Genomic DNA, 16,068 nt, shown 5'->3' on the forward strand with positions numbered 1-16,068 from the left:
CACATTAAATTATGCTAAAGTGTAAACAATGTGTTTGTTTCAGCTCCGAAGGTGTTGTTCAAAATTTACGATGTACATGCATATCGCCACTGATGAAAATCTGTAATAACTGTTTTGCATTTTAATATAGTTGACAAAGAGTTTCGAAAAAAAGTTCCAACTGCTGTCTCAAATTTCTGCCTCAACGAAATCGAAATGAAAGAGCTGAAGCTAGACTGGAAAGAAGATGGTTGAGCGCAAGCAAAAACGCGACAAAGTGATTTTGAAACATGACGGCGTTCGATCATATGTTACTACACCCGCTATTTTTCACAACATATTCTTGAAATTAAAGAAAATCCTTCAAAATTAATTCACTACTCGCCAACTATTATCTATCCCCTATTATATATTTTATAAAATGAATGAATCGAATATATTTTTTGGTGGTTTTAAATCCATTAACGAATTTAATAATTTACTAGACAAAAGTAAATGATTTCGAGGTTGGAAAATTAATGGAAGGAAATAGAAACCGAGGCAAATAAAGGACGTCGATGGATTTTTTTAAAGAGCCGTCTCATATTAAACGGTTTCGATTCTGAAAAAGAGCTCCCCCTACCGATTATACTGACGATATGATCCTCAAAGGTGCAAAATTATTATAAGGGTTGTATGTGAGTTTAAGGGCGGAATCGTCCCTACGTTGCCTCGATATTACTGTCAGCTCAATCGACTGTGTTAAAACCCTATTTAGAAAAAAGTTGCTTATAAAGGCCAATATATTTTGCGCCTTATTAGAATTTATACATTCATTTTTAAATTGGAAAATTGTGCATATTTAATATCTTTCTATCTAATATTTTTTTATGGTAATTATCATTAATTGTATTATTTTTGTATTGTTTTATAACATCTATTTATTGATTGGGACTTTTATTTTATAGTTCAGATTGAATTTTGGCTTTATTGTTCAGATATAATATTTTATAATAATTGTTTCCCATTTATACACATTAAAACACAAAACAATATTGTATAATTAACACAACTATATATTTAGATGAAAAATCCCTAAAAAATCAATTACGTTCTTCTATTCAACTTAGCACAAATATTCGTATCCTTAAAAAAGCTGCCTTAGTTAATGTTGAGTTAAAAAAAGTTTCAAGTACGTTTTAAATATGATGTATAGAGTCATTAAATAAGCCTTTAATTAAAAGACTTAAAGATCTCACTCTGTATATCGCTAGGTAATTCAAAGAGTAATATACCAGCAGCAAGCAAGTCGTTCTTAAACCCTTTTCCTTCCAAGATATTCGAGTCAAAGTTGCGACTGAAATTTCACGTGATTGTTCCCTTAGGCCTCGGCTAATTGTCTTGTAATATAGCAAGATCCGAGCTTCACTTTTACAATATCAGTTTAAGGGGTTCGATGTTTTACAGGTACAATTTAGCGGATATATGTGTATTATATGCCATGGGGGTAAAGTCCATGGAGTGTTCTGATGAAATTTCCCAAGTAGTTATTCGGATGTAAAACATCACTTAAATTTCGAACGCCAATGTTAGTTTCTCTTCGTGTGTATGCTAGTATTAAACCTTGTTGTCTTAATAAGATACCTATCTTAGATGGGGATCTTAAAGTTTAGTCGTAATATTTTAATTATTTTCTCCAAAAATTCGTTAATTAATAGACTCCTTGTTTTACAGCTCATGTAAATGTAAAACTATTAATAATTTAATCAGACAAAAATTGTATTGAAGAGCAAAATATAAATTGTCATTAATAAAAATACACTTACACATTACTGTTTTAAAATATAGAATTCCATCACAATATGAACAGTTGTATTTAGAGAAATTTTAGGAAAGTGTCACTAAAAATTACTGTTAACCATTAACTCATAGTAACACCATTAATTAGAATAGAGCGATTACTTATTCATTTAGTAAAAATATCATCAAAACCACCACAATCATTACAGCAGTGACTACTATATTATTTGATATATTTGCAATAACTAAATAACCTTAGTTATTAGACTCGGCCTTGATAAAAATATCATCAATATTAACAAATATTTATTTGCGGTATATAAAATAAGCATTTCTTCAATAACAAACTATGTATAAACAACTGAATATAAACCAGTTGTTTTATTACTAGAATAATTAACGTAAATGTAAAACTTTTACTTGTAAAACTTAAAATGTTAAACATTTCATTAGTTCAAGAAATTATGGCGTTTTTTCATCTTTTTTCAGTGAATTTTGTCAATTTTTTGTAAAACCATACTTTCGTAACTGGAAAACTTTTGAGGTTTCTAGATGAACAACTGAACCAAATGATCTTCGCAATCCCCAATTGAAGCCAGCTTTGCGCCGTCAAGACACTGGTAGACGAACGGGACAAGGTCCGGGTTATACGGTGGATGCATCAAAACTTCTCAGCCAATCTCTCTCAGTTTTTGCAAATGACTAAATATGTACGTGGTTTAAACTTGTTGTGATCAAAGTAATATTAATAGTTTCTTTTGCTATTCTATCTTATATAAATGGTTCAAAACTGCTTTATGATCAATGTTTAGTACCATAGTGAATGAGATCACTAATTGAAATATGTCGGTCGACCTCGATATGTTTAAAATTTCACTGACTTTTTCAAAAATTTGTCGACAAAGGCGAGATTAATCGTTGAAAAAGAAATGTCCGAAAGAAGAACCAGTAAACCAACTCTAATGACGAATGACTACTATTATTAATCTATATCTATAATATATTCTTTTGCTTTTATCGTAGAGAATAAACGAGGTGTAAAACGAAAAAAAATCCGTCTACTTCTTGAATTTTCTCGCACGCTATCGAATCAAAGACTGTCAATGCGATTCCTGCGATTCCGTAATGTTGAATAAGTCAATCGTAAAATAAACTTCTTAAAATGCATCCCGAATAGAAGTTTGGTTAGTTGACCGGCCGGATTTGAACGGCTCAGATAAGGGTTAGCGCCTGGACCTTGTCATATCACATCAATGCTCCTCATCAGCATCCGTTTGTTTGTCCAGTTTCTTTTTTGATTTAAAATTGGTCCAGACCACTTTTTTCCATCTGGGTCAGTAGCGGCACGAAGATAAATGGAAAATATATACGAGATATGTTTTGTTGTAAAACATGTATCTACTAATTTGTTTACAAAATTATTTCAGTCGCCTTCAAAGCATTCTCCATTATGTGATATGCAGTATTGTCTACATATTATCAAAATCCCTTCCTTTTCAGATATCTCTTCATTCTCGGAAACAAATGAAAATCGCATGGACCGAGGTCTGATGAATATGAAATGGAAGACGTGATGAAGGGTCGTACCCAGTCATTAGACATTTCCAACAGTTTCAAATTTGGGAAGACAGCTAGAATGAATATCGTTTTCAATACACATCTTACTCCCCGTTGATTTTTCGTGGAACACAATAACATTGAGAGAAAAACAATATTGTGTTAATTTACAAATTGATTATATATGTATATACATGTCATCCAATTTTGAAATATACTTAAATATTCTACAATTTGTATATTAATTATTTATTTCTCTCCAATTCATAATGCAAATTTTATTTCTCATATTTTTATATCATCATAATATTACATTACCTATTTTTGGATTTTTATTCCTAAATATTACGATTGGCTTCTCTGTTTATTTCCTTCTGCTCCCTTCCTGTAATTATTAATCTTCTATACAATTGTCATAATTAATATTCATTTTATATTCTTTCAAGAGTTTATATTTATTAAAAGTTCTTTTATTAAAACCGATTATATTTATGCATCACTTGTTATTTATAGAGTGCAGTTCATTTAATAAGTTAATATTCCTCACAATTTTAATTAACTAATCTAGTAATTAGAATTTAAAATTTGCTATTAAAGAATTTTAAGTTTAATAAATGACTTTTAAAACATGATTAGAACGTATAATTCTTGCGAGAAATAATTGAAGTACGCCACTGTTCACCATTTGGTATTCCGAGCCATTCACGTTGATTTTTTCGTCAATAAATCCTATCATACCGGATCAAGATGCAAACCTAGCCGAGCCCTTAATTTCCAGCGCCTTCACAGTGCGACAAAACATTTTTCGTTCGACTGCCGGCAGGAGGGGGCTGCGGGGGTGTCGGTTAGAGAGCGAATTGTCACAGAAAGCTTTTAAACTGAAATCTGCCAAGTGAAACCGTGTGTGTTTACGTTTAGGGTTGGTGCTCAGGGGACCCGTAGGTCGTATTTGTACTTTTACATAACTAACTAACCACTTTGGCGTTGTTAAAGTTAACTTGAAGTTTGCTGACTTGTCATACGTTTTCTTGGCAAACAGCTCCAGCGTACTAACTTGACCTCTACTTCCCTCGCGCTATTCAACTGTTCTCCCCTCTCTCTATCAACCATTTAAAACAACCCATCGGTACAAAATACGTTTTCATTTTTATAGGTACTATAAGGACCTCTAATTAATCTTGATATTTTTTCCCTGAATTTTGATTCTTTCAATTTTTTTTAGATGTTTTCATTCGATATGGTCCAGAAATTAATTATATTATTGATATTTAAGATATGTTAGTTAAGAACTAATACATGAAGCAATATCAATATTGTAGAGTATATTTCCGAGTTGAATTTTCGTAATGAATTTTTCCTTTCTTCGACATCTCGTAATGTAATAAATGCGGTTGATTTCGGAATAAGATAATAAACGATCGATCGATAAATTAAGTTTATTTATGAAAAGCCGAAGCAAGCAAGAATAACATCTAATTAATAAAGTTAATGGAACAAAGGCCTGGCGGGACCTTAATCTTCGAATTCTGTCTGTATATATCGAAAAGTTGCTAGCACGAGACAACCACCGACGAACCGTGTCATTATAAAAACGCGAAAGAACATTAAAATGTGGCGGAAAGTTTCGGCAACCGTTACTTCATTAGGGCTTGGGCGGGTTCTAATCGTTTCTGCACCCTGGGGGACTTGAACTTGTTTTCTTGTTTCTATCAGTGACGTCGAAAAAGGGAAAGTTTTAATCTTGATCGCCATCAAATAAGAAAAATATCTCCCGTATCTACACCTTTTCGGAAGGATCCTAGAATTCTATTTTTGTATCGTTTCTTGCAGTTCATAAATTCATTTTATTCCTTAAATACCGTATACAAATTTCCTATTAATATTAAATATTTCTTTATAATTAAAAGTGTATAAAACATAGTCGTAATTCAAATGTATCATACAGTGTGATTCAGTGAATGAAATTTGACCTGTTATTCGATATCCATATTAATATTGATGTTTTATTTATCCTTAAAATAATCTCCAACCGTAGATTTTATTCTCTTACATTTAAAGGTATATATAAAGAGGAGTCTTTGTTAAATTAAGCCGGCAATGTGTTTGCAACCTTCAGAAAAACAGTTTGTGATCTGACAATTTAGAGTTAAAATAAAAACTATATTAGAGAAGTAGGCGTTTCATTTGAACTGCATTTCCAGAATAATGGAAGTTTTGAGTAAAGCGATTAATTCTAAGAAATAAAGCTCACTTTCCCATTGATGGCTTTGTTAAATGTCGAAATTAACGCATTTGGAGTTCCTACATCACAACGTGTCACTATTTGGCGCCTTATGATTTATTATAAGAAATACAATTAAGCACAGATGTAATCATACAGACTAGGATTAGGATAATTTTATAAGCAGTAATTATGGTAATCGATTTCAATACATAAACATTTAAACAATTTATAAGATAATAGAAAAAATGATGGCGTTTATTGTTAAAAAATGAAAATCCCGTCCGTTCATTGTAACAATAAATATATTCGCATTATCAGCAAAAGCCACTAGGTGCTTATTTCATTTATTTCCGGCTTTTATCCGTCAAATCCCAAATTCTCGACACTTCCCGTCGATATTCTTTTAAACAACGGGGCTCAAAAAAACAATTCGCAGAACTTCCAGGAAATAATTTCTTTTTATTGTGCTTTATTTTCGTTATTATGTCCCCCCTAAAGAGACCCCCCTCCTTTTCTCCACCGGCGAACTCCTTTCATTTATTTTTGTCAACCGGATTGTCTGGAATTAGACAAATGATTTTCTTTCTGCGGTTTGGAAATATTTCTTTTTCTAATTACGACTTTAAAAATAACTACTTTCTCGTTCTGTATTGTTAAACGTTCTTTTAAAATGAAATATTTAACATTGATAGAACGAGGAATCTCTTCAAATATCCGGTTCAAATTGTCATTGAATTATTCTTAGTTATGATTATTATTTACATTTATATTGTAATAATAATTTTCGTTTAAGTGGGCAATGATAAAAACATGCATTTTTATCATTGTCCAAATGTGATCAATTTTTTTCTGTATAATAACTTTCTTGAATTCACTTTCGAAAAAAGGCAAATCTATAGAATGTACTACTTTTTATAAGTTTGTCCATCGAAACAAATTATAATCAACAGGGGCAATGTCTGTTGAATATGACGGTTGACTTCTAATTTAAGCACAGAGGTTTTTAATTTTTACTGAAAAATATCATTTACAAACGGTAATGATATTCCTCAAAGAGTTTGCAGAATGCCGAAACTAGTATATATAACCTAATATTACATATTTGTATTATTAAACAATATATACATGATAATACTATTATTGTGAATAATACAGTTTAATTAATTAATTTTGAAATATATTGTTTCATATTAAATTAAATCTAATTTGATTCTGTAGAAAAGTGTAGAAAAAGATGACAAGAAAATATTAGAGGTTAGAGGTGACAAAGTTATATTTGGTACTAAGACTTACGAATTCTGGCATGTTTTATTTCAAATATTTAGATTCATCGAATGACATAAACTGGCACATGAAGCACTGTTATTAGGAATATACACATTATAACTGATTAATGGTGGGTCGTCTTCCGAATCGAAACACATACGAACGCATAAATTATAAGGAAAAACAAATAAGAATATGAAAAGCAGCGTTCACGCGAACGATAGAGAATTCTACCTATAATGAAATGATGTTTGTCCACGACTGTGTTGTATTTCCTTACATACATAGTAGGTAGGTACCGCATGTTTGTTATATAGGGATGGGGTAAATAAATCAATACTGTAGTATATTTGTACTAAGCAAGAAGACCGATGGTGTGGGGTGAGAGGATTGCATGCATGTTGTTTACAGGGGAAGGAAAACAAACAAAAAATGTTAGCTAGTTGTGTACCGAGCAGTGGCAGTAATCTATTCTCGACCGACCCTCGTCTCTCTCTCTCTTGCCTAAAGGCTCTATGCCTTCGACCGACATGTGTCGTTACTTAACTCTTCGATGCATTCATTATTTGCCTCCCTCGTGCCAGTTTCGACTTTTAATTATTATCGATTTGTGCCATTTTATAATCCATGGTCAGTTACTTTATTCTTACACATGTTACGGATAAATCAATGTCTGAACTATCTCCTTAAATAATAATTCTTTGTTTATTCTATCAAATTTTCCATATAATATATACATATTTTATTTCATTGTGATATATTGATGCCTGTTTTCAAGTATCATATTAATTTAATTTTTAATATCCATTAATTATATTATTTTATCAAAATAATATCGCTATTATTTTTTCAAAAAGAATTTTGTAAATGATTATTATAACTATTAAATATTTTAAAGAATTTAGAAAAAATATTAAAACCATATGCAGTACGAAGAATAATCATCAAATATTGCATTTCAAGCTTCCGAACTAAGAATTGTAATGGTACACGATTTGAAGAAGTGAGTACAACTGTTAAAGTACTTGAAGTAATGAGTATAACTTTAGATGAAGTGCTCGTAAATTGTTACTCAAAAACTCTATAGTACATAACCAGTCGACAATCATTTAGGTTAAAATCAGGTTTAAATTAAAAATTTAATATCTTTTTTATTTTATAATGGATTGGGTGGAAAATAATTTCGTTACCTTTCTATATTTTCAAAAGACAATATATTACTATAAATTTCAAAAATCAATGACATATGTTGATCGATGAACTTTTGTCATTTTACTGGTGAAACCATAATTTCGCACTATGAAACCAGAACTTTTGACAATTTCTGGATGAAAAATTAACTTCAACACTAAGACTAAGATACTAGAATATGCTCTCAAATCAAATCTCTTATGGGATCGTATTGGACGAGATAAGGATTGGACTATATAGTGGATGCATCAGAACTCCCCAGTCAATCTTCCTCATTTTTGTCAAGTCAGTAAGGATATTTGTGGTCTAGCGTTACCATGTTGGAAGATAACACCTTTATATTTTGAATGCTGACCTTAGTCGCCTATTTCAATCACATTAACTATCACATAAGTCAAAAATTCTCGTCAGTATAAATGATAGTTGTGCCAACTTAACGACAAAATAATATTGACCATGCCTTTAAGTGGGTTTGTCAAAAGATCAAATTCCGTTATTTTTTTAACAAAACGTATAGCCTTTAAACAGAAGCAAAAATATCTGAAAACTATTTGCCGGATCTGGCACCATGTGTCCTTTTTTAGGGGAAATCTTAAATCTAACAGTGTTTTGAACAAGAGAAAATGTACACGGAAGACGTTTAGAAGTAGACGAAAGATATTATTATTAAGAGTCGAAAATAAGAAGTATTACGGCAATAGATTCATTATTTTGTACTCAAACCTCGTATATATTGAACAAAACTATATTGAGAATTACGTCTATTGATATAAAAATAACTTGAACCCCGGACACCATTTTGGTCCTTGGAATTGAAATATTCGAAGAGAAAAAAAACAACGCACACTCGCAGAGATATACAGGGGCATTAAGTGAAAGGGCTTTTAGAATTAGGATAAAGAAAAACAACACATATTGATTGATGGTCTTTTCTTTGCCCCCCGTCTGTTTGTTTTCTAAATATTATTGTTTTATTATTGACACTCCATTTCAGAGAATACGTGGCATGTATTTTCTGTGAGTATTCGGTTGTCAGTTTTTCTACTAATAATTTTCTACAAATAAAAATTAACACAATATTCAAGATTTTTTATCGGAACAATTGGATTTATTATAACATTAATAATTAAGCCATATATAATGAATTTAAACTGCATAGACAATCGAAACTCTCTGATGTAGCTGTGAACTTAACTTTTTAATGGGAAATGGCTCATTATTGAAAATAAAAAAATACAGAAATGACACCACTAAAAGCTTAAAAGTCTGACGGTCGAAACTGATGAAATTTAAAAGGGGCAAGCAAGGCAGTCGATTAACCCCAAAGTGTCATTTAAAATTAAACCCCCAATGAAAGTGAAAAGTCCTGTAATGATAATTAGATATTTAAAGAATTTTTATTAGTCTAGAAAAAGGGTTTACCAAATTTCATTAAGCCCTAGTGTCAATTCCATTCCACCAAATCTACAAATACTTCCAAGACGATAGATTTAAGATTTGTTTTCGTTCTTTTGTCTTATTTTCCAATACAAACATTCGAAATTAGCTCGAAACAAAAACAATTTTAATTAAAAACTTATTCGCAACGAAAATCAATTTAAAGGTTGTAATTTTTAAAATGAATGAGTAAATTCGACTATTATTATGAAACCTTCTAAAGAAACTGCCGAGTATGTGCGCTTTTATTTACGTAAGCACAAACATAAACTAATGCTTATATTTAGAACCAGTTTGTAAACACCCCATATGTTTATTCGATCCATCTTGAACATTAAGACGCTTCTATACACAAACAAAAATCAATAACGAATATCTTCTTATATTTATTGCTAAATACATTAACTTTCAAAACAGACTCACAGTATATTAAAATCACAAATCCAGTTCTGTACGTTCCTAAAAAATAATTCAAATTCGACGTCTATTTATATCGTTACTCCTGTTTCGTTCAATTCTGATATATCTGTTATATAATATCTGTTATTAACTCATTTTTAGTTATTTTACTTTATTTAGATAAACTACTGTAAGATTTTCTAATTAAAAATAACTATTGTATTAGCTATATTTTTTCTGTAATACATTTTACCACATCTCCAAAAGGCTGAAAGTGATTGTTCAAATTTGCAACAATAATTGTGGTTCTAAGAAGTGATGATAATACAATTTTTCCTTCTCTAAGATGAAAATTCAAAATATATTGTGCTTTTCAGCTTTCCAAACTAAAGTTAAACGATTTTTTAGGGCGAAGAGAGAGCATTCTCCTCCTGGCAAGAACGTTTATAAGAGTTTTCTCGCAGTAAAATGCTTTGAAAGTTTTAAACTGTTGTATTATGGAGTTTTTGTCGCGTCCTAGTCTTGACTACATCAATTACATTAAGCGCCCTGGCTCTGAAACAGCAGAAATTTATAGTTTTAGTTTCTTTACAGCGACCATGGGCGTTGTTTAATATGCAATTAAAAATACATAAAATGTAGAACATTGTACTATTTTTCACTCAGTTAAAATACTACTGCTATTTTGTGGAGATAAGGACTGGGTAAGATTATTAAAAATCGTTAATAAATCAAGACCAAAGACAAAGTATTACATAACTTTTGAAATATATTGTGCAGTATAGATACGACTACATGTTGCAAAATCTATGAAAACCTATATGAAGATACTCAAAAATGATACAAGTCTTGAATAGTATCAAATGACTCTATGAATTTGAACTATGCGAAATGTGATGACCAGCTGTAAAAAAATAATTTGAATAACACAAAAAACATTTCAATATGTATTCATAATGCTTATATTAATTTTAGTTTAGTAAGTAAAAAAAATAGTACGTCCCTGCACTTATATAAACAATAATCTAAATAAAATATTAATATTACGGTAAAAACAATGAAAGTAGGTAACTGAAAATTATCTAATACAATATATGGTGTTATTACACATAAATATCTTTATTAAGACCACTCGAATCGTCTGGGACTTATCTAAAAATTAGAATGTGTTTTTTAGATAATAAACCAAACAGTAAGGACTACATCGGTTATGTCTGATCTAAATATATCAACACAAACAAACCATCTGAAAAAATACACGGAGAGAATAAGAAAAAATATATCGAATAAAAAATATAAGCGGTTTGTAATGGCCATGATGGAATCTGGAAAGAAGAATGGATACTGAATAAATGTCCTCATATATTATGTGCACACATAAATACGAAATAGCTGTATTCAGAAACTTGACATTTATAGGTAAATTGGAATTTTTATATCGTGAATAAGTTATTTATTGATTTATGTGTATAATTTACACTAGAACGAGACAACCAACCTAAGACAAATCGTTTTTTGACAGCACCTTGACAGAAATATTCTGTACTATTAAACCAATCCGCTTACTCTTATACATATTTTGGAAATCATGAAAAGCATCTCACAAATGAATGCTTTTCAGACGTAGCTAAGTAGTAGATCTATTGTATCCTGAAAATTAGTGTTGGGAACTATCGACTGAACTCGAATATCGACTGTTTAGTAATTGACTACTTTTTACTATCGACTGTTTCAGTCGTTATTTTTGGTTCGACTGATTTTACTACTTTTTTCCAGCGACTGTTTCAGTCGATTGTTTTTAGTCGCTATTTTCGGTACGAGTGATTTTGTTACTATTTGCTATCGACTGTTTCAGTCGTGTACTTTCAGTTACTATTTTTGGTTCTACTAGTTTCATTCGACTGATTTTTAACATTCTGGCTTTGTCATCCTAGCCACGACCTTGACAAAAATGTACCCAATTTATGCTTACATAGATTTATATGTAATATATGTAGTTTTATGATCTTTTTGGTAGTTTCCTTGTAAATAACAATATATTGTGTATTAATATAGCGGAATTTTGGAACGATATTTTTCAAGATTGTTAATATAATAGGGTAAAAAGATGAAGAAGTTTTTATGGCAATAATAGGAAATATTTCAATTACCCTCTCGATTATTGTTAAAAAATATCCTTTTCTTTTTTGAAGTTAGTACGTAAAGGAGTATGCAGATCTCCGTCTCGTTTATATGTTACTACCGTTGGAAAATATAAGCACATATAAAAGTAACTGCTCCAAGCATTTATCTCTCTCACAATTTATGTAAGTAAGGGTTCGTACATCTTCGTCTCACATCATGAATTAAAAAAAAAATTGGAACATTTGGTGCATTTGACTGAAAATAGTAATTACTTTTTAAAAGTTTTTTGACTATCGACTGTTTTCAGTGGATAGCTCCCAACGCTACTGAAAATGTAACTATTTTGTGTGGATTTGAAATTGGCAGATGTTAGATAATTTATATTTGGGCAAATGTTAGTTACAATAGGTTGCAATATAAACAGTTAAGATATGCATTCTGTTAAAATAACATATATCTTTTTAAATTATCAATTTTTAAACAGATTTTATGTTTCCAGGACAGTTTCAGTTGAAAATATGACTGATTGATGACTATTCTTGATTGAAATAGAACTACAACAAAATAAATACACTTACCCGATTAAAAAAAATGATTATATTGAATCTGATTCTTATATTCAAAGCTCCACAATGGTTTCTAATATTAGCCTGAACAAAAACCGATTTTTGAATGGACAGTGTAAAAAAACGTAAATGAATTCTAACAATACCCCACGAATGTAAACACGGAAAATTATTTTGATAAAATGCCGATTTTCGGTATAAACCCGGGGATCATACATGGCTCGACGTTTTGTGCATCATAAATACAACAGGTGGTTTTGTTTTGTGTTTCGGAGTCGTATACACATACGTGTCTCTGCGTGTGTGTGTGTGTGTGTGTGGCACTCTATTAACATTATTTCCCCCCAAAGTTAAGGGTTCATACAGCGAACAATTTGTTCCGTCAAAAAAAGGTTATTATGTTGTTTGTGTCTCTTTCGATTTTGGGTTTTGCCAATATTTTTTCCAGACCGTTTTCTTTGTTTATAAATATTTACTGATTATATTTCACGCAATTAGCGATTGTATTATGTAATTGTCTTAATAATTGTTTTATTTGTTACTGTATCCAGGCAAAAAGTACGTTTTGTGCATTATATTTCTAAGTATATGAAATTCGGGATTTTTGCAATGTATATAATCTTCATAGACAAGACAGGACAATGTTATAAAATCTGAAAAAACACCACCAAATAATGTCAGTAACCAAGCCGCGTGAATCCGGATGTATTTGAAAATTAACTTCAAATTTGTCATTTGTCATTCGGTAGGCTACACGAATTTTTAAATATTTAAATCCCTATAGAAAATTAATGAGGAGGCTACTAATAATCCCTTAGAAGCAAATAGTATCTTATAATACAATCATCACTTGCTGATGCTCTTATTGTTTACAAAAAAGAAAATTTGATCCATTTCCATATTACTGATATATGGATCCATGAAAAAAGTTTTTGTATTTAACTAAAGATTTTTAAATATACTGATTGCAAATTATATACGAAAAGGTTTGCCATTGAAAAGTCTTAACATAAAGTATTAAAATAAAAATTTAAAGGAAATGCATGTCATTAAATTATATAATGCATCATAAACCACATACGTAATAGTTAATATATATGAAACAAATATATAGTATTCACCCTGTATATGGCATTTTTCACAATAAAACAATATTTACATAGGTTACATAAAAATCTTCTTAAGCATTTTTAAACAACTGATCCAATGTAATTAATAATAAGCAGCTTAAAATGCCTGATGTTTATTTCCATATATTTTTTCGTGTTTATGCTAAGGCATGTTGTATATTTAATTCTATCATTTGCGAAAAAGTTATTTACAGGACCTCCTGCAGCGAACCGATTTATACTTTGTCAAAAATCTAAAGATTTCCACGTCCAAACTTTAAAAGATCGTTCGCATTGTTTACGCGAATGCTTAAATATTGATAGAAATTAAACATGGAAACAAATGTGTTTTACTTTTAGTACACATGTGTCGAAAATTTGTTATAAAGCGCAGATTTAAACGATTTACTCCTTCGGGGCGAATACATATGCGAGGGGTTAAAATATTCTTTGGCAAAAGTTTAGCGCACGTGCTAAAAAGTCTTCTACTCACGTACAACCAGATTATCGCTGCTGATACTAACAATATAATATATAATAAACGTTTCCATTAAATTCTCGTTCAGACTTTTGCAGAAAAGGAAAGAATCGAGAGAGTAAGAGAGGTCCTTTCTGGAATACGGGGCAAAGAATCGGTCCCCAGCATACAAAATAAACCTTTTCGTTTATTATCTGCACCAATTATACTTACCTACAATTACAGGAAAATTACAAACTACAGCTAAAGATTTTCACGAGGAACACGAAAATGGTTACATTCTGTATTTTAGTCCGTGAGCACTTGTATAATCATTTGTTCTATTCATATTTTATCATTTAATTCCCTATGGGGTGAACGACTCATTCTTATATATGTCTGGGAAAGCCCATTATAATAGATTTCTATTAACATTTTCTATATTTCTTGAATATTTAACTACAAGATAAGCAGCGAACAGACCTAACTGAAGTTTTATATAATACTAATAAGTTAAGATTTTGGAGGTCTTATAAATACAAAAACCTGCCACCCCGAACTAGGCACACTTACTGTTAATTTTACTAGATAATCATTAAACAGGTTTAGAACATGTATCGGACTATAATAAGATACATTTAGATCGTGGTAGTTTATTTTAGAATATTTCAATAAGTATACTACTATGGATATATCTTCAACTCAATGTGTAACATCCAAACTTTGCTTGCCAAAAATCTTTTAGAGTAGCTAGTAGCTAATAGATTTTTATGAATTTGTGACAAGTCTAAAAATATGTATTTTTTATGTAGTGCAATGTATTATCGTTCGAATGTAATTATTGCCACATTTGATCACGTACTAAAACCATGGCTGTTTCGTATTCTGTAAGCCACATCTTCAATTCCCATTTTGTTGTGAACCAGCAGAAGCTAATCCTCAATATAATAAAGTTCAGTTCTCCCTGACTAATCCTTCCAGTTGTTTCCCGCTTTATTTCAACTATTTTTCCTCTCAGGCACATAAAAGTAAACCAATATGTTTTCAATAAATTCAAATTATATTTCAGCGTATATTTTAGGTGCTCCTTAAAAAAATGCAAACATACATACGGCAAGTTAAATGTAATTTGTAAAACAGAAGGGAGAAACGAATTAATTAAAATCGGATGAACGTAATATATGTAGACGATGATCAACTCCAATGAAGAGTCCTACCGATCAATACAGTGTGTTTATATACGCTGTAAGTGATGACTTACACGGTGTTACGAGTTAAATTGTTAATTTTGTTTTTGTTTAAATTACCTTAATTTCTTTTTGATTCTATGTTATTTATTATAACTTTCAATTTAATTTAGTTACGTGTATTATGAAGGCTATAAACATATAAATACGTATATAAAAAGTGTAAGAAATATTTGTTTTCTAATAATAATTTTCAACATTAGTATTTTCCAGCTTATACATATACTACATTGACGTATTGTGGTATACAAAAATGTTCTTAACAGAAATTCTGAAATATATTACTTACAGATCCTTTAATGAACACTTTGTAAAGAGGCTTAAAAAAATAATAAAAACGATTAAAAAATGGGATTATATTGCTTACAAAGCACATTTGATATTAAAAAATTTAATATTTAGAGGAAAATAAAATCTTATGCAGATTGTATATGTGATCAACCCTGTACAGAGATGAAGTACACAATACACATCGAGCGAATTGTGCTGGAATCAGCATATAGCACTTCTTTTGCTTAGCACGCACTCTCTAACCCTTTTTAGATTATCGCGCCCTCGTATCTGTGAGTCACTGTTTATATATTTACACCCTTATTTCCTCCTGGTGTTTGTACTTGATTATTTTTGTTGGAATGACGAGTGAATTTGCCATTGTATGTTGTCTCATGTTTAATTTGCTTTAACGTACACATAGCATCGTTGCTATACAATTTATATAAATTTGCTGAAGAAA

The 16,068-nt window shown here is 30.5% G+C and overlaps 1 protein-coding gene across 7 annotated transcripts in view; it reads right to left on the reverse strand.

Moving 5' to 3' along the window:
- The window catches only part of LOC143197182 (forkhead box protein P4), a 106,517-nt gene extending 99,658 nt beyond the window's left edge, over window positions 1–6,859 (reverse strand). For all 7 annotated transcript variants that reach the window (XR_013005940.1, XM_076405418.1, XM_076405419.1 and 4 more), the window contains exon 1: window positions 6,833–6,859. Coding sequence is in view for 6 of the 7 variants with exons in the window: in XM_076405418.1 (XP_076261533.1) it covers window positions 6,833–6,844 (12 nt within the window). In the remaining variant the exon portion in view is untranslated. The remainder of the gene's footprint in view (window positions 1–6,832) is intronic.
- Window positions 6,860–16,068: the final 9,209 nt, after the last annotated feature.

The sequence above is a fragment of the Rhynchophorus ferrugineus genome, unplaced genomic scaffold, assembly GCF_030347505.1.
Source record: "Rhynchophorus ferrugineus isolate W39M unplaced genomic scaffold, kcgeb_rfMv2 rfM5, whole genome shotgun sequence".
NCBI lineage: Eukaryota > Metazoa > Arthropoda > Insecta > Coleoptera > Curculionidae > Rhynchophorus > Rhynchophorus ferrugineus.